Genomic DNA, 19,840 nt, shown 5'->3' on the forward strand with positions numbered 1-19,840 from the left:
AGAGGAAGATAGGGAAAAAAGGATAGGCGAGTGGTTTCGAATTCGTGGGTTACGTTACTGGCCAAAAAATCTTCGGTGCGGCTGTCACAGTGCGTGCGTGAGTCGCGTACGTGTGTGTGCGTGGTGGCGACTCTCGCTTGACTAAGGGAGTCCATTGCTCGTCTCTCTCGCGAGATTTCCCATCGTCTTCCCTTCTCACTCCCTCCCACACGCACGCACACACACACCACTCGCTCTCCTCTTTCTCTCTCTTTCTCCCGCGTTGCTTCCGGGGATGCAAAGTGTAAGTGAAGTGGCCTACAGACCTACATTTGTCTAACGCTCAGGAAAATCGCGTGCGCGATATCCCGCGCGCGTTCGTCGTGTTCCGTGCGCGTGTGTGTGTTTTTTTTTATTCGTTCCGTTTCGTATGTTTGTCATTCTACGTACGGGAGAATACCGCGGGACGGATTTTCCCTTTCTTCCTTCTCTTTGTCCTCTGTCTCACATATATACGTTTTTTTATCACTCCTCCCCTCCCCCCTGGCCTCTTCACTCCCCCGCGAAGAGAGGGGCTACGAAATTCTCTCTCCTCGTCCTCCTCCTCCTCCTCCTCTTCTTCTTCTTCTTCTTCTTCTTCTGCTTCGTCTTCTCGCGTGTGCGATTCTGTGTGACAGGACGGTTACAATGTCGTCGATAAGTGAACGAGTGTCCGCGATAATACAGTCGTCCAAAAAAATAACGAGCTAAATAAATACAGTGGACGCGTCTAACGAAAAAGTAGTTGTTCCCTCGATTTAATCTAGTTTATTGAACGAACGTTGTTCGTTCATCCAGTGCGTTCTCGTCGAGGAGAAAAAATAATATAAAAAGAGCGAACAGTACGAGAGGATAAAAAATTCTGCCAGGGCCGGAATCTGGGGGGGCGCTCGGTGGCTCGCCGGCGTGTCGCAGCCGCACGCACGCGCGTGTGTCCGACGAAGACAAACGTACGCTCTCGCGCTATTCCCGCTCATCGAGACCGACAGAGAAACGCGTATACAAAGCTCGCTCGCTCGCTGGCGCGCGCGCGAGAAACGGCAGAGAGAGAAAATAAGAGTAAAAAATAAAATAAGAGGAAAAATTAGCAGAGTCGAGCGGCGTGTTGGGAGTCTAAATAGCGCGGAAATAAGGGACAGAGACACTCGAGTACGATTTAAAACTCCGGGGAAAATTGTGCCGGACCAAGTATATAACCAAACAAGAGTGATGGGTTAAATTTCGCAGTGTCCGTCTACAAATATGTGTATATTTTTTCTTTGAGAGGCGCATTTCGGTGGACCAAAATTTCTTTACACTCGTGTAGGTGTTGATCGTCTACGTCATAGATATTTTTCGATTTCTTCGTGTGTGCGTGTCAGAACTATATATATATATATATATATATATACATATTGATAGACATATATATTTATATCGAAGGTGTTTGTGCTTCTTTTTCTTCATTTCGTCGTCTTCGTATAGCTCAAACAAAAAGCCCGCGCCGGCGCGAGCGAATTTTTGAATATAACAACGATTCGTTAATTCGGTTAAAACAAAGTGGAATAATAAAAAAAAGGATTGAGCTTGAAATGCACGAGGATCGAATGGCAGCTTCGACGGGAGTGCAGCAACAAAACGGCGGCGGCGGGCCTTGTGACGGCTCGTCGTCTACGATACCTAACGACCTAGAAAACGCTGTTGTCACCAGCCAAGCCGAATCCTCATCCTCCTCCGCATCTTCCTCTTCCTCATCCTCTTCGTGCAATTCGTCCAGCATCAATGTCACCAATATTATAAACGATAATCTCGAGTCGGTAAATTCGATTATTCCATCCGACGTCGTCCCTCAACAGGTTCAAGGACTTCTCGACGATCAGATGGTACATTTGCAACAACGGAGAATCGAACAACCCAGTGAAATTTGTTCCGATGATCCCATCGTCGGTAAGCCCACTCTCAAGTTTTCTTTCATTTTTTTTTATCGATTGCGGAATTTGGTTAACCGAAAATTTGGAAAATATCACGGAAGAACAATCATTCCGAAATATTATTAATTGGCTTCTTTTTCGTCCAATGGAGCCAGAAAATATTGGAATATTAAAATTTTCAAATCGTTTCTTGCTTTTTGAACTTTTCCAAATTCTTCGAGAAAATGATTTGCGAAATTATAGTTACCGTGTCGTTCCGCACTTGGCAGTGAGATGGGAAAACTGTGGAAGGAGTTCATTTTTGGATGAAATCAAAAGTCAGATTTTCAAATCGAAACAAATAAAAAAATGTTCGGCTCATAACCTCAAAACTCTGGAAGACAGAAAAAATATAATCGAACGATAAATCGAATGCGTTTTCTCGATTAATCGAGGCATTGATAGAGCGATATTGACATGCCAAAAAATTCGTATCGCTCCCAACATAATTAAATAACCTCCTGCAAACAGTTTTTAAATCTCACTCGACGTTAATAATTCCGAGACGATAATCTCCCGGTTGTATTCCGAATCTCTCGGTGCAGGGGACTTATTTATGTTTATTTTTTCCTCTTATGGGAAGGCTAGTAGTGCGGGCGAATGTGAAGAAGGCCTCTTTGTTGTCGCGATGTGCCGCTTGCCAAACTCTTTTCTCTCTCTCTCTCTTTCTCCTCCTCCTCCTTCTGCCTCTCCGTCGAGCACCACTCTACTTTTTTTTTCTTCGTATATTCCCTCCTTGCTGGGGAATGGTCCAACTTATCCTCTCTCGTCTCGTTTATTTCCGAATCCTTCTCTCGTATTCGCGGTCTCGCTCGAACGCTGGTCTCGCCATAAAATTAGTCTCACTCGCCCGCTCCTGCTCTTCTCCGCTTCTCCTTGTCCCTCAATTTCATACGCAGGCACACAGGCGCGCGCGGGACACACTCGAAACACATGTACACAAAGAACCGCAACTCGCCCGCGTTCTTTGTTACTTACCCCCTCGAATATATACGTATATATGCAAATAAACGCACACCGCGTCTCGCCTCGTGTCTCCTCACGGATCTCTCACTCTGTTGAATAAACTCGCGTTTTCTTCTTCGTTTCAACGCGGCACACACTCGCGCACATATACGTTCCACTCACACTACGATCTACGCGCAAATAAAACCGAGTCAGGCACTCTCCCTCCCTCTCGCGGCTCCCATCCGGAGAGGGTTTTCACTCTCGATCCTTTCGTGCCCCTGCCAACCGCGATTCTCCATTTCTGTTTACTTCTTTCCCCCTTTCTCTTTTCTCGTTTCGCGTAGTCGCCGCGTATGTTCGATCATTCGAAAATTTTTTCACAGTCAAAAATCTATCGGAAAAATATTTTTCTTTGTTCTACTGTTTTTTGGCAGGCAGCACTCGATAACAATGGCCGAAACGTCAAAATTTGCATTCCCAATGTTTCCCTGATTTAAATTCTCGGTGTCAAACGCGTTTTATGTCCGATTGAGAGGACACTTTTTTTCTCTCATTTCCTGCACCGAGGGAGAAAACATGCGTATTGTTTTTCAGAGCCTCTGCGACGACCCGTTTCCGTGCAATTTATGTATTTACCTTATTTAACTAGTGCACACGTGACGGACGATATGAAACAACGGATCAACAGGTGTCTCGACGCTCAGACTGGCGGCGAGACGAAGAAAAAGCCGCTGCTGCTGTTGCTGCGCTGCTCATATTCATGCAAATTTGCTCTCGAATTATTCCGAGATTTCGTCGATCATCGATCAAGTTCACCCTTCGATTTTGCCTCCCGCTGCACCTCGAAAATTTCCTTTTCTTATTCGAACGCGAGCGTTGACGAATTCGTAGCGAATTCGTGGCAGTTCTCACGCCTCGTTTCTTGCTCGTTATTTTCTTAAATTTCGATCGTTTGTTTTTCTCCTCTCATTCGCATCTTCCAGCACGCTCTGCTCCCAGTCGGTGATGCACATTCACGACCTACCGCTCTTCCAGGTTGATGCAGGCTCGGGACACTACGCGCACTCTTTTATTCCCCGCATCTTCGTCCTCTTCTTCTCATTCGCGATCTTCGCTGCACACAATACACCTGGCCCATTTCTCGCCACTGGCCTGACATCTGTCGACGAATTACGTAACTCTCCGCGCGCATTTCCAACGCGAAGCCACACACCGCTCTCCCGAGTATTATTTTATTAACCGTTTTTTTCCAAACACCGTCTTTCTTACGTACGAGACTTCGAACGACGCTGGTGGGGTCAACCGCGACAAGGTACATTTTCACTCGGATTATTATCTATCGCGAGTGCGTGACGCAAAATGCAGGGGTCGCGTGCGTCAACGATCATCAAGATTGTGTACGTCTCGGACCTTTTCAAGGGCGTTGAGGGAGTCGCTTCGTGTGTCGCGCGGGCCATTCTTTGTCTCTTTGTGACGAAAAGTCTCATTTTCGGAGAAATGACCGAGCGGACGGCGATATTGACCGAATTCTCGGAATGTTTTGTCGACTCTCCGAAAATGGCAGCGTTTCGAGGGTCGAAAATTTTATAAAATGTGACACGATTCATCGAGCATTTTGAATATTTTCGTATCTATTGAACGAATGGATAAAAAAAGGTTGACAAGTAGAATCGGAACGTGAGAAATAATGAATAGACGTTAGCTGAATCACGATTTTTTTCGCCTCTGGGAATCGATGAAATTACTGGTTTCCGATAGCACGTATCGCCGGGATATAAATTGGCACAGTCCTCCCGAGACTGAGAACTCTTTACGAATCCCACTTTTTTTTTTCAATCGATGAAATTGCGCGATATAACCAAGCCCGCCGTCTCGAATCCCCAACCGGAAATTGTTTATCGCGCGTGCTCGCAATTTCTATCCGAGTACTCGTTCGTTTTTTCCCTCTTTTTGCCCAGCTGCTGGAATTATCTCACAAATTGAAGTACGGAGCGAAGGGAAGTTCGAACAATTTGTCAGAGGAAACGATCCTCATTATTCGTATCCGAACGACACCTTCGATTCCCGATATTATTATCGATAAATAAATCTATTCAAAATTCAACGCTCAAATTTATTGATTTGAAAAAAAAAACGAAAATTCGTTAATAAACTCAAAAAAAAAATGTGAAATTGAGCCACCCAAAATTGAGCCAATTTTGGACAATTCGTCATTACTGTGAATCAGTGTTGAAAATTGGAAAAATATCATCGAAACGTTGAACGGAAATTTCGACAGAGCAATATTTCACGAGTCTCGAAGTAAAATTTGAGCGGAGGGAATATGAAGCGCGTGCGGGAAGGCACCCCGTGGAGAATATTGACAAAACAGGCGAGAGTGTTTGCTGGTGACACGGTGATGAAAGTAAGCGCAAAATGTACCTGCCGAGTGTTTCGGTGGGACTGGAAAGCACTTGTTGCACGATATTTGTATCCTTTTCTTCGGAGGCACGAGAGCAGTTCGATAAATCAGGATAATCCAAGGGCCGGGGGCTGGGGCTTTTGAAGCCTCTGTGAGTCGAGAGCGATCATACAGTTTCCAAGTGTAAATAGAACGGAGCTTGAGGGGCGGGCGGGAGCGGGGAGGGGGAAAATGAGCCGGAAGACGGTAAAAGAGGGTCTCCCAGGTATCCTCGCATAATATGCGCGCAGTGAAAACGTCACACTCGAGCAAAAACGTACCGTCAAACCTCTAAATTGCACGGACCCCTCCAAATAACATGCCCTTTCACATCTTCATCCCTCAGCTTTGAAATTGACATTTTATTTACCGTCGACTCGACTCTTATTTTTCTTCGCTCTATTCACGCTAATAGCCTGTCGCGTGTCAGACGCACGTTCTCTTCCCTCGCCAGGCCTCTCCGCTAAACTCTCCTCTGTATTCGGCCATTGTTCCCTACGAATTATTCCGTTTGCTCAATATTTTCCAACGTCATTTCTCCGGTCGCAGGACCCTCGTCGTTGCTTTTTTTTTTTTCTTTTTTTTTACTATCGACACTAATAAAAATTATTTAAGGTCGCCCGACAATCGATATTAGACGAACTCGTGATTTTTAAATTATATGATTTTTACGTGATAAACTTTCATATGGCTAAAAGATTTAATACCGAAGATTATATCAAGAAATTTACGATCAAAAATAAAAATGTAACACGGCATCTTATGAGAAACCCACCCCGCCAATACTGTGATTGCAGAATTAATTTACTTATCGATTAGATATAGTTTATGTTAACCCTACACCTCATGTGCCTTTTTTCATACCCTCAACCTCATGACCGGGGTTTGAACGCACCCCACTCTTTTTCTGCTTATAAATTATGAGGCTGAAGTTTGCAACGTTGGAGTCCAACGAAATGATCTCAAAAAATTCTCCAAAAATTCCACTAATTCTCCAATTTCGTTTCCTGTCGAATTTTCAATTCGTAGTTTTTCAACCTGCACTGATGCTTCGTGAAATAAAAATTTGTTGAATTAAAAATGTTTCTTTCCTCCGTTTCGTTAGACTCCAACGTTGCAAACTTCAGCATTGTTATAAATTCGGTCCTACGATGCTAAACTGACTTTATCCTACACCATTTTCTTCGTTTTTTTATAACGAAAAGAAATAACGAAAAGAATGATAAAACTAATTTCAATTGAATCTATATATAAAAAAATCCGTCGATAATCAGTCGATAATGTCGCTTGTTAGGATGGGAGCGTAGTTTGAAGTTCGCGTGGGGTGTGCTCACACCCCAGTCATGCGTTCTAGGGTTAAAATTGCTCCTCATAGATTATTATTATTATAAATATTTCAATGTGACCATAAAAATATAGGGCCATTGACTCATTCGAAGAGAATTTTAAAAATAATCTCGATGAAAACTCAGAATATGGCAGGAGATCGACTGCCATGAAGTGGCCCGATATACTTGGCAACGTTAATAATGTATACATATATGTATACTTTTCGTGATAGCCGGCGAGTTTGAAGACTGGGATATCTTTCGACTGTTATAAATTATTAAATATGATCTTGTATAAATTTATACGAATACAGTTTAAATTGCCCTAAGAATTATTTAATACAGAAAACCTTTCTTATAACTTATTTTATTTCGACGGGTGGGGTACAATATATTATGTCGAATAACTGAATTGTAGAACGGTCGATATTTCGAATTTTTAAAAGTTGTGATATCAGTTTGGAGAAAAATGAGTAATTCGAAATTCTTATTCCCGATCGACTATTCAGCAGATTGCGCGTTTAATCAAAAATTCCTTCTTTGAATTCGTATTTACCCGGAAATATATATTTCAATAGTTTTCATTTCGAATGCAATTTTAACCGGACCATCCGAATGTAAAAAGTTCATATTTTCTAATTCAAAATGGAGAGTAATTGTTTTACAGACAGATCAGAATATAGAGTAGTAAAAAATCGAAAGTGATTTTTTTGAGCGTGTAAAACTTGGATATGCAGAATAGCGATAGCTCGAAAAGGCGAAAGTCAAAATGGCGATGCTTAAAATTGGAGATCAGATCACCGGCCTGAGTAAACGAGTGAGTGAGACGCGTGTATTTGGAGCTCCAATGCATTTCTTTATTTCCATCGATCGACTTTCTAACGTTTCGCTATTTTGACTGTTCGACTTTTTGGTGCTTCAGTATTTCAACCTCAGTTATATTTGGTCTTTCGTTATTATATTTTCAAAATTGTGAATTTTCACAGTATCACTGACCGTAGTAATTTATGAATCGAAAGAGTGATAGTCGAATTTTCGAAAAATCGATATTTTAGTTATCGTCCTATGGGCGATTGTTACATTCTATTTTCAGCATTTAAAGCTCTAGTCGAATCAGTCCGTCTCCGTATTATCATTCGACGTTTATAAAGTCGAGATTTTAGCTGTTCGAAATTTTAGTCATTCCAACATTTGATCCCCACCCATTTCGACGATTAATAAATAGTCATTCGACCGCAACTCTTACCTTAAGGTAGATGGGTGAATATTCGCTATCCAAGATTACACGATGATATTTTTGGTAGGCAAAAATGAATGCGTACTGGATAGATTTGCAAAATTTCTACGCTAGTTACCGTGTATAGTTCGGCAGAAAATTAATTATTGAATATCGACTTTTCTCTGACACTTAACACTCCGGCATATGAAAGCCGTACACACATAAAAAGTTATTGAATTTTTTCGTCAGTTATATCCAAGGTTTCGCAAAAACAAAATCGATCGTTGTATTTCGTGGATATTCAAGAATACATACATGAGTATTTTAGTTTTTGAACCTTACCATTGAAAATCGGCTGAAATATGAAAAAATATCTGATAAGAAATCATTCGGATTAGACTACAAAAATGGATCATCTTTGGGTCATATTTTGTCGTTCGTTAGTTTCGCCACGTTTTTTTGTAAATTTTTACACAACGACAATTTTTATACCGGTAAGCTTTTTTAGTATTTTGAAATTTTCGAAAAATATAGTTGCTGCAAAAATCACGTAGCCGTCGCTCATCGACCTTAAATGAGAGTCACCGCAGTTTTGAGTTGGAATTTTCATTCGTTTTTTTTTGCGATCTCACCGATCTGAAATATTCGAAGAAGAGTTTTATCTGACATTCTTTTTGTGCAGCTCTGAGAGGTTGCTTACCCCCGTTAACTCTCGACGCTATTTCTTCTTCTTTGGCTCAGCAATGACGGGGATTCGAGCTGCTGTCACTGGGAATATTCGCAAGCGCGTAAAGAGATAAGAGGGCGAGTTTCTGGGAAAAGTTTATTCGGTATTAAAAGTAACGAAACCCATAATAGAGATGAGCGAGAAAAACTGAAGAGAATCTTCGCTCCGCCGATATATAAATCACCATTTTGGACATGTCAAGAAAAAGCAGCCCGAGAGGCTTGATGGCCATTATATATTATGCGTATTGTTCGCCCGAGCTTTCTCCTTTTCCCTCGCTCGAGGCATTCCCGGATCGAGTGAGAAGCGACACAGCGGAGGAGGGACCGCAGGACTCGATTTTCTGTCAGTTTTTCCAGAGCCACGCGACCTTCGACCTCGTTCCCGTCACTGCCCTTCCCCTTTCCTAGTTTTAACGATTTTTCTCTCTCTTCTTATTTTCTACGACTCGGGGAATTCTCGAATCTCTCTCTTCCTTCGCCGAACAACTTTCCGTTGTGTCGTCTCTCCGCATTCACGATCCTTTTCTTCATTTTTCTTCCAAAAAGTTTTGAGTTTTCGACGATTTTTCATTGTTTCTCCATTTCCCGCCGTATCCAGAGGATTTTCTCGCTTCCGTTCCCCTTTTCGTGACTTAACATTATTTTTCATGTTTCCGTCGAATTTCATTTTTTCCAGACTTTCTTTTTTTCGACGCGATTCCCACGAATTACTTGCTTTTTAGGCTCGTCGATTTCCTTTATTGCCTCCCCCCCCCCTTTTTACATTTTTTTCAGTAAAATACAAATTTCCAAGATTTTTTTTCCTCCCGAAGATATTCAGCTTCCTCCGCATTCGCACTCGCTCGATCTTTCGTCCTCTACTCGAAAGTTGCGCAACACCTGACACGCTGTTGACCCAACTCTCACCGGGAGATGAGGCATGAGGCACTTTTTCCGAAGCCGAAGCCGAAAAGCACGAGCGTCGTACCCTTCCAGGGTCTCGGAGGTAGTACGGACCTGCGCTGAGAAGCGGGACAACTTCGAAGCACATTTGACAAGCGCGAAACTCCGAGTGGCCGAATCTCTTGGGTATTAACGACTGGAAAGTGAAATCCATCTTTGAGGAATACGTGACACACGAGCTTTCTCACAGTTTAAAACATTTTTTATCGCTCCGAGGAGTAAATATACGAATAAAAGTTGGGAGAAGATGAAGAATTGTCAAGTTTTTTTATTGCCCTAATTTGGGTGTTACGAGATGGTAGAGATTTGCGAGGAAGACGTGCCGAGCACGGAGCCAATCGGCCAGCACAATGTCGCGTTCAACTTTGTTTCAGCCTCGAAAGATTTCGCATCGCAGTTTTTGTTACCATCGGTCGATCCTTCCCTCGGTTTCTTTCCCCCTCGTAATCACCAGTGCCATCTGCGATCAAGAAAAATTCGATTTTTCTTCCTTTCAATATACAACTCTGCATGAGATTTAACGAAAAAATCGACTCGAGATCGATTCAGCTGAAATATCACCGAGAGCTTCCCCGGAGAGAAGGAAAAATCCGTCTCGGTTGCCTCCTTCGTCCTAAAATTTGAATATCACTGAAAAAGCATCGGAATAAGCATTAAATCGAATGCTCGAGTAAACAGTTGAGAGTTGAGCGCAAAACTATAAATGCGATAAACAAAAATATTTTTAAAAAAAGCCAAAAAGAGCGAGAGAGAAAAAAGAATCGCGATCGACGTAAATTCGTGTAAATAAAGGCACCCCAAATTGTCAATTGCATATCCGGGGCGAGCGCGCGGAATACTCCCACGCGTGCGTCGTATTAAAACAAGCGATTTTGGTCTCCGCATCGACAGCAGCAGCAGCAGCAGCAGCAGCCGCAGCATAGCTATTGAATCGCTTGACCCACTTTGATAAACCTCGCGCATTGGAATAACTCAATAACACCAAACCGGCCGCTCGTTCTCCGTCTCTTTCCGAGGGAGAAGCGAGGAACGGGGGGAAAGGGAGAAAGAGCTAACAATAATTATTATTCAGCTCCGTGTGGTAAAACTGTCAACTACAGCTCTATCGTTCGCGTATCCGTTTAATGTATAACACGTTCGTATATTTATCAGTGCTATCAATATTTTAATAGAGAGGAACGATGTTGATGGGCTGAGGTGAATTGGAAAACGAATGATGAGGACGACAGCCATGAAAAAATGACGAATTTTTTCTTCAAAAAGATCACGTACGAGAGCTTCGATTCGGATCGTTCTTCCGCGCGTCGACTCGCCATTTTATTTTGACATTTCATAAAAGTTGAGTTAGCTTAGAAAAAGATGAAAGAGTTGTGTCAGTTCCGAACTTTTTCCGATCGGCTCGGAACAATGCAATTGAATTTGGAACGGAGCTGTCATCGACGAGAGCGTTCTTGACCCATTTGGAGAAGCGATTGTCTTTCCGAATCGAAAATTTTGCGATAATATTTGGAGGTGAATCACTCGGAAGGTGAATACCGAATATATTTTTCGATCGTTGGAGCACGGATGCACCGACGACTCGTGTTCCGAGAGAGGGAGTTGACGCAAATTATTTGTAAAAATATTTATTTCTCGACGAGATGCCCCGAGCGTCTGCAGCCCGATCGAGAAAAAGGCGAGCGAATATTCACGAGAGTGTTTCGATGGACGCTCCCACAGGTGGCGCGAAAGCTCACGTGGCGAACGTCAGTTTTTACCGGCGAGCGTTTGCTCTCTCGTCTGATAGCTCTCTCTGTCGTAAATCTCGTCACGTATTTCTTCGGTGTTTGTAACGAGATAACGAGGCTTATCGTTGCAGTTGCTATTTTATTTATACCCATGAAAAAAGCGATAGCAAAAGAGTGCCGAAAAAGTGCATTCGAGCCAATTATATTTTTAAGTCGCTAATTGATCCGACACTCCCGACGGTGTTTCTGCGTTTCGCGTTCCTTTTGTCTCGATCGTACGGCACCAACGTTCTCATCGGTCTCTCCGTCTCGCTCGCCGAAATTTCGTAGGCTCCTCCCAACAACAACAAAACAAAAACAACGACGATAACAATGAAAAAAAAGGAAAGAAACGAGTAAAAAGGGAGAATCCCCCCTCCACAATTGTGCCAGTTATGACGAATTCGATTGGGTAACAGCGTCACGGCGTGAAGTAACAACCACGCGGGACACGGTCCGTGGTTTTTAATACGCGTCCTACTTTCCGCTATCTCGCGTTCGTGCGCGAGCTCGGACGCCCCCCCCCCCCCCCCCCCCCCCTCACTCCCTTTTCCCTGGTAGCGCGTATACATGTATCGCGCGTTTTACCGGCAATAGAAAGGGAAAGAGCGATCGGAGCGTCGAGGAGGAGTGAAAGAGTGAGAATATCCGAAGAACCGGCGGCGGCGCACGTAAGCTCGCAATCGTGTGCGAGAAACGCGGCAAAATAACGTTTGGAGAATGGTGCGTGGGTAACGAAACTCCCGCCTAGTCTCTCCGAAACAGATTCAGCGTTATTCGTAGCGCCCTCTGGAGCCCCCGACGTTGTTTTACATTCGCAAATGCCTCTCGTTGCTCCTGGAATATCGTCGGGGGCCTGAGAGATTATGATTTTTCAAAGTCACTGCGTGTGAAAAGTGAGCGTTGAATCGGTGAAAGAGCTCCTCCCGTGCGCGCACTCTTTGACACAGCAACAAAACGCTGCTCGCATCGACGAGGAATCGGTCATCGCTTTTCATCGGAGGATAATCAATCCTCGTTAATGCTTCTCTCCTCATCCCTCGTACAGTCGCGAGCAAGCATTTGTTTTTCTCCCTCCCGAGCGCGTATGTAGGTTAGTTTTTTCGTCACTTTCCCTCCCTTTGTACGAGCGGCTAGCGAGCCTCCGCTCTTCCTCGCTCCCTCGTTGCTTAGCAACTGCGCGTCGCGCTTCCTCCACGCGAGCGCTCGCCGCGCCGCTTCCCCGCGTCTCCCTCAGCAACGACTCTCCCCACTCCCTTGCCGAGGAACTTGCAGCCTCGCAGTGGGGGCACAGCACCGAGCGATCCCAGCAGTGCTCCCCTCGCTTACCCGCTCGCATCGAACGTCGCTGCCGCTATTTCGCGCTCGAAATTATCGCGCATGCGTTCACGACGCATGCGAGCCACGCTCCCGGCACTGACGAACCCCGGAGATAAGAACGCTGCGCACACCGCACCGAGGGCCACGACGGAAGGGGCAAACGCGTGTTGCATCGAGAGAACCAACGCCGAGAGAGGAGAAACACGAGAGAAGGACTGAAATTGAAAGTGGCTGTCCCACTGGCCCACTGACCTGATTACCCACTGACAATGACACTATTCGTGACGCGTCTCGATCTCTCTCGATCTTCATCCCCTCTCCTCTCCCTCCCTCGCACTACGACCCTCGAGGTGCATTCCACACACGCGCCTTTTCCACTTCCCATCACTTTTCTCTATGTCCCCTAAATTTCCAATAATTCCCTTTGTCTACCACTCATTTCCGAGTTTCCACCGACGCTTCCCGGAATTCTCGATTCCGAACGCTCCTCCCGTCACGAATTCCCGGTACTGCGCGACCACATCGTTCCTATGTTACTTGGATTTTTCTCGAAAAAATGCTGCGCGGACAGCCAGGGAAGAATTTTTACCGAACTGACCGGCTCAAGACACCATCGTTAAAATACTTTTTTCATTCGCCCCGTGCCTCGCGGTTCTCATTTTTTGTTTATTTATTTTTTTTTTAAATTCTAGATATTTTCGGCTCGGGAACGTATAATTCTCGTAATAGGTACGAAAATAATGGATAAATTTTCCATAAAAACGTATCGTTGGCGAATTCCCTCATGAAATAATAATTTGATCGCAGTGATTCATAGTTGTTGAGCAAAACTGTTTACCGATGCGTGGAGACCTTCGACGCATTGTGGTTCGGATTTTTCTCAGCGCCCCCCTCGCGCCCCGTGTTTGTTTAGTTCAATCTCAATATCGAGTGCGAGGCAAGGTTCGCGCGCGCCGATTTCTCGTTATTTTCGCGAGTTGTTGGCTCTAGAAAATAATAAGCTCGGAGCACCGCGGGGCGACGAGACGACGACGACGACGACGACGATGACGAGGAGAAAATAAAGGAAAAAACGGGGTCTATCGATAGTCCCGATCAAAGTGCGAGACTTTGAATACGCTCCGAATACATGTTTAAGCGTTTATATCTTGCGACATGTATCGGTGAAATCATTGCGAAAAATATATTCGTGACATTTGAATGAGAGCGGCGTGCTTTTTTTCCCCATTTTTTCTTCTCAAATTTCCATTGTTCTCGCGCGAGCATCTTCGCATATTTAAACGTGCTTTTCGGCTCGGGGAGCAACGGGGACAAGGCGAAAATTGGAGAATATCGAACGACACATTTTCCACTATCCCTCGGGCGATTACCGAGAATCGGACGCTTCCAAACAGATCCTCGTTAAAGTCGAATGAGGTTCGGTGACAAAACTGACGAAAATTGACACATTTTTCAGCCAACTTGGTGGAGCCTCTCCGCATCCCCACCTTTTTCTCTTCGCCTCGTCTTTTTTTTTTTTATTTTTTTTTATACGCATCATTAAGGCTCCGAAGCACCGAAGAATTATCCCCTCCCCGAGGGCATTGTCACTCTCCCTTTCGGCCGTCGAGACAGAAACGCTTTCGTACCTCAAAGGCCCGAGTACGATGCACATAAATACACGAAATTGTTATTTTATGCGCAACACACACACACACACACACACACACACTCACAAGTCAAATAATACACAAATGTGCGCGTCGAAACTTCTCCCAAGCCGCGTTTTTCTTCCTCTTTTTTTCTGTTACTCCATTATAATGGTCTCCCTCGCGCGTTCGCAGCGGCTTTCGCAATGTGTTCCCAACGTGCGCGCCGCCTCGCGGGCCTCATCGCCTATATCTATATTCCGCGCGCATTAACCAAAGAGAGAAACTCCGCCGAGGAGAGAACAAGATTTAAGGGGGACTCACAAGAGTCCCGAACCACCGCCTACTTTCGCTAGTTTGCGTAACTTTTAACGTGTATTCGGTTAGTTAATGTCTCCTTCTGCCCGCTTCGAATCTGAGCGTTTCGACGTTACAAGTCATTTTTGAATATTTGCTTTACCAAAAATTCCATGAAAAACTTATTTTCATTGGGACTTTCAAATTTTTATTCCCATCAAAAATTTAGCATTTTTTAACAGAAATCCTAAATTTTCTAAATTGTTTATAACTGGTTCGGCTTTTCGGAAAAAAATCGAAAAAAATGGTAAAACTTTGAGTTTCACCGTGTGCAGCGGGCTAATTCGCTTTGAGGGGAATATAAAAATATGGAAATTTGTCAGTCATTATTGACTTCGGTTCGCCTATTTATTATCGATTTAAAAAAACGACGGGGCCAGATTTGTGACACAATCGACGTGACCCGTTCCTTTTCTCGTTTTTTTCTCCCTCTCCTTCTCGCGTTTGGTTAATCGTCTGGCTTCTCGGTGTGCCTTGAGTTACATATCCCCTCGGAAGGGGGGCTTTCTTATGGTGGCGAAATACAGAGCGTGTGGCCAAAACTTTCTCGCCGTCGAGCGTGACGCCCGCGCGTAGCGATCTCGCTCCGCCGAGATCACGATTTTTAAACCTTTTTTCGTCTCTTTTTCTCTACTGCCAATGAAATATTATCGCGCGGCTTAAAAAATCGAGGAAACGAGCGCAAATATTATTTTCCCCAACCAATCTGGGATCAAACTTGAACGAATCACCCCAAATTCCAAGTTTTCGGGCTCGAAAATTCGTGATAAAACCATTTTTTTTCAAACGAAGAAAAGCGAAAAAAAAGTAAATTCTCGAAAATTGCGATAACACGCTCCATCGATCGCGCGATTGTTCGCAACGATCTCCCTCGCCTTTAATGGCGACCGAAAGCCGGATGAAAGCCCCGCGAGAGAGGGGACGGAGGAAAGAGAATAAAAAGAAGACGCAATCGCAGGGATAATCGCGACGACGACCTCGGTTAACCAAACTCGGCTTTCGAGGATTGCGCGAGAGAGAGATTTACAATTCATATCTCTATACCCATACACGAAACTCTCACTCTCAATATCCGCGGCGGCGGTGCGCGAGCGCGAGCGCGCTCGGAGTCTCGCGGTATACCCAGCAGCAGCGGGAGCAGCTATTACAACGCCGCGTTGGGCGCGCATTATCACCCCATCCATTCCATTTCGATGGAGGTCACCCGGTGTGGCTCAAGTGGGTCTCGACCACTCGGTTAGTGTGTCATGGCGTACTCCTATGCACTCCTCCTTCCCTCCTCTTTCTCCTTCCTCGCGCACTATTCAATAAACTTTATCTCAATACCAACAACATATACTGAAACTATGATCTTTGTGCTCGGCATCGTCGAAGCTCATTTTACAACGTTTTTATACATTTCGTTACAAACTTTAACGCGCGTTCTCATTTTTCACTCGTCAGCCACGGTTTCAAGGCTTTTCCATTTTTTTTAAATCCAATTTTATTGCTGCCTCCAGGTATTTTCGTCTTTTCGACTGATTTTTATTGATTTTCTCGTCTTTTTCTGCTCAAGATTTTTCAATGTTTCAACACTTTGGTATACCAAGGTCAGCTGCTCGGGTCGAAATTTTTCATAAATTTTCTTATCTTTCATCTTCAATTATCATTTTTTATAACTATTTTCACGTATTTTCATATCTTTGCGGATCGTTTTCGTATTTTCCGCACAATTTATATAACTTTGATACCTTTTTATGCGGCCTAGATTAAAAATCTACTCGAATCAATCTGTAGATCGAAGTAGAGTGAAAACTTCAAAAAATACTTCAATCTTCTACCCGATGGCTATTCTTTGGAGAAAGAAAAAAACATTTTTTTTATACCCACCCTAATGAATGTATACCAAGAATAATGAGATGGATTTTTCTTCAGATTGTTTCATCAAAAGCTGACAAGTTACGAAGTCAGAACGCTTATCGCTACGTTATGAAGAATTATCATTTCAAAGACTCCATAGAGATGCCATCACGATTGCCATGAATGCTCGTAGCATTATTAAATGACAAAATCATAAAGGAAAAAATGATTCTCTTAGAAATTTGTCGATAAATTTTCAACGAAAAGTACGAGCACGTACAACAGTCAAGGAAATGTCGAGTTGCTTGCGACAATTCGGATTCAATGATGGAAAAATGCACCGGAGAGAGAAAACCCCCCCGCTCGAACGGAGTCACCGGAGCGGGAATTTCTGGCCGAACAGATTTATTCCAATCTCCCTCGGTTCGAAGGCTCCTGCGATTCGAATAATCGATTTCGTATAAATTTTAATTCGAAAGGTTGCTCCACAGCTGAACCGGCGAGCCCGGGCCTGTTTAGCCACCGCGACATAGGCAACGCACACCTCGCGCAATGTCTCCGAAACCGATCGAAGTATTGGGCTCAAGGTCCCCATCGCTACGCGGCTCGCTCTCTCGCTCTCTCAACTTCGCATCTTTTCAATGCATACAATGTTCGACGTCGCACTCACCGCACCTCGACTGCTCGGCAATCCGTTCGCCGGTTGCCCCGCGCAGCCCCCCCCGCGGGGGATTTACGAGAGGACGGAATTTAGAATAAATCGTAGATAGCACGTGAGAAGAACTAGGCCACAGTCTAGCTTCTATGTATCAGTCTGGCATCGCTACATCGGCGCTGAGAGATTCTCGTTAAAAAACTAAGGGAGCCAAAAAATCGGAAATTCAAAGTCACTTTCTCGAGCTCCGAGGTGAAAAATAAATCGGAGCTTCGTTCTTGGAATTTTCATCGAATTCAGACCCCGTTCAGACCCGATTTTTTAAGATTTTTTTTTATCGAGCCTTCCTGCCCCCTTCGCCTCCTCGCCGGAAACCAAAATTCTTCGGAGTCATTCCAACGACTCGTGCTCAAGTTCCAACACTTTTTTGGCCCTGAGCCCCTCCCCGGACCCGAAAAGAGGGAATTTTTGGAAAAACTATAATTCGGACGATTGCTGGACGAGTTTGGAGCGTTTTGTAGTCGGCGTTCGATCGGGAGGGCGATTATGTGACTTTCCCCATTGGATAAGAGAAGTGTGTCTAGTTTAGTGGGCAAGTAGGTCGTTGGAGTATTCGCGAGAGGTAAAGCCGATGTTTTACTATTACCGTACGACGATTACGCTCTTACAAATAATATATACGCGGGGATAGCTTGTTTTTATTCGTGCACGTATTCGGAGGAACGCGTTTGAGTTTGCGTGTGTACGAGCGAAGGAGAGAGTTGCGCGCTCGCGAGCATTTCCGTTGCGCAACCACTCCGCGAGACCGTTCGAGTTCCAGGTTCACTTTGTCTCTTATACAACTATTGACTCACCGGATTAACAAGTAGGCTCGGTGAAAACGAAAGCCCGCGCAACCATCCGCCCCGCGTGATCCTCCACCTTCGCATCCATTCCAACCACCATTTTCATTCCGCCCAAAATAATAAATGAAGCGCGATCGCTCCAATTATTTCAATTGTTTATCATATACTTTTTCGAGCAATTTTCATATTTCCTTAGTTTTCCATTGTTTTTTCTTTCGAATCTTTTTCTATCTTCGAATCTATGCAAGCCCACAATTTTTCTCCAATAATGTGCGAGAGGAGCCTTTGAAAAATTGCATTTTTAAGGGTAAACGGGGCTGTTTTTAAATAGCACTCTTAACTCTCTTACAATACAAAATTTATTTTCTATGCCCGCGTGAAATTTCCCTTATCGACTGTTACGTTGAAATATTAACAGTCGAAAAGTACAGAAATTAAAGTGTCGCTTATAGCCACCACGATGACTTACTCCAATAATCTTCGACTCAACTTTTCATATATTTTCAAATCAGATGTCAAAGATTTTATAACTAATTGAATTTTTTTTAAATTTAATTAAATTAATAAAAAAAAAGGAAAAATAAAAATTAAATTTAATCAAACAACATAATAATTTAATCTGATCTCATGTTAGGTTAAAAAATAACAAACACTACGAATGGTTACAGAATCTTGAAGACTCGGAATGAAATATGTTCTGCAATGAACTCAACTTGAATATTATTTACGATTAAAAAATAAAGCCGAGGTAATACCTTGAAAAAAATATGCATGGAAAGACTGTCAACTGAGTAATGCGAGTCGATGAATTTCAATGTTTTTTTGAAAAACATTTATTGTACCGCATTTTTTTCAATCTTGCGGTTTGGGCTCTTCGACCACATAATCGCAATTGTACACTCAGCTGCGGTCGTATTTCATCCCGAAAATTTCGGTTTCAACCAAAACCGAAGTTCGAAACGAACAAATTTTTATTTTCCTCAAAATAAATTCATCGTTTCCTCACTTTTTCGTGTCGCTTGCTCGCACTTCGATTGAGAACGTGGCTCAATGAAACCGCAGTGTTTCGGGTCACAGTTTTTGAGTTTGCTTCGTCGGACCCATCCCCCAAAAAAATAGTATTCGAATCGCCGTTCGTTTGGTTCTGTCCGAGGATTTATCGAACCTGGTTAGGCGCAGCGGGGGAATCGATCCGGTTTATATTGATGGAGAAAATTGCTTTCCGATGGGCCAGAAGTCGGGACGCTTCGATAGCGTTTATTCGTACAATAATAATGCTAATAAATCGATGTTGAATCGTAGAAAGGGCGTTTAGTAGGCAAAGCTTATTAGAAAGAGCGCTGCTCGTATAAATAATGTATTCGGTGAGAGGAGTGTGGAGGCGAAGGTTCACAGGTCGGGCATTAAATGACCCGAGGCTCGTACAAGCTCTTCGTTGTTCTTTCGAGCCATTCTTAGTCCGCCGCACTCTTTTATAGAACCTTTCCCCCGTCTCCCCCTCGACTTATTTCATAGCAAAGTTCGTGCAACTCGAACTCGTTTTATTTGTTGTCGCTGGATTCGCGTTGCGGCGAATTCCAGAAAACCTATTTTTTTTATCACTCGCTTTCGTAAGTTCTGGCTCCGTTGAAAGGGAAAGTCTCGTAGAACCGTTCGAAAAAGGGAATAACCGAGCGGTTTCGATGATTCGTCGCACGGTAACGGGATGCTCATTTTGTTCGATAATTTTGAGTGTCAATGGAGTGAGAAAAAGTGGTTGAGCCCGTCAAGGGTCGGAGAAGCGGTTCTAATTAGCTCGTTCATGAATCTTTCATGAATTTGTGCTACGAGAGCAAACGAAACGTTTGCATTTTAATC

The 19,840-nt window shown here is 43.8% G+C and overlaps 1 protein-coding gene across 2 annotated transcripts in view; it reads left to right on the top strand.

The window, feature by feature from the left end:
• ftz-f1 (ftz transcription factor 1) overlaps positions 1–19,840 on the top strand; it is a 76,544-nt gene that overhangs the window by 1,971 nt on the left and 54,733 nt on the right. The window contains exons 1-2 of one of the 2 annotated variants that reach the window (XM_043429962.1): positions 757–1,368; positions 1,441–1,944. In XM_043429962.1, coding sequence (XP_043285897.1) covers positions 1,590–1,944 — 355 coding nt within the window. In that variant the 5' untranslated portion in view covers positions 757–1,368; positions 1,441–1,589. Of the gene's footprint in view, positions 1–756; positions 1,369–1,440; positions 1,945–19,840 lie in introns of those variants that run through there. The other variant, XM_043429963.1, reaches the window with a different exon arrangement.

Source organism: Venturia canescens, chromosome 10 (genome assembly GCF_019457755.1).
Source record: "Venturia canescens isolate UGA chromosome 10, ASM1945775v1, whole genome shotgun sequence".
Taxonomy (NCBI): domain Eukaryota; kingdom Metazoa; phylum Arthropoda; class Insecta; order Hymenoptera; family Ichneumonidae; genus Venturia; species Venturia canescens.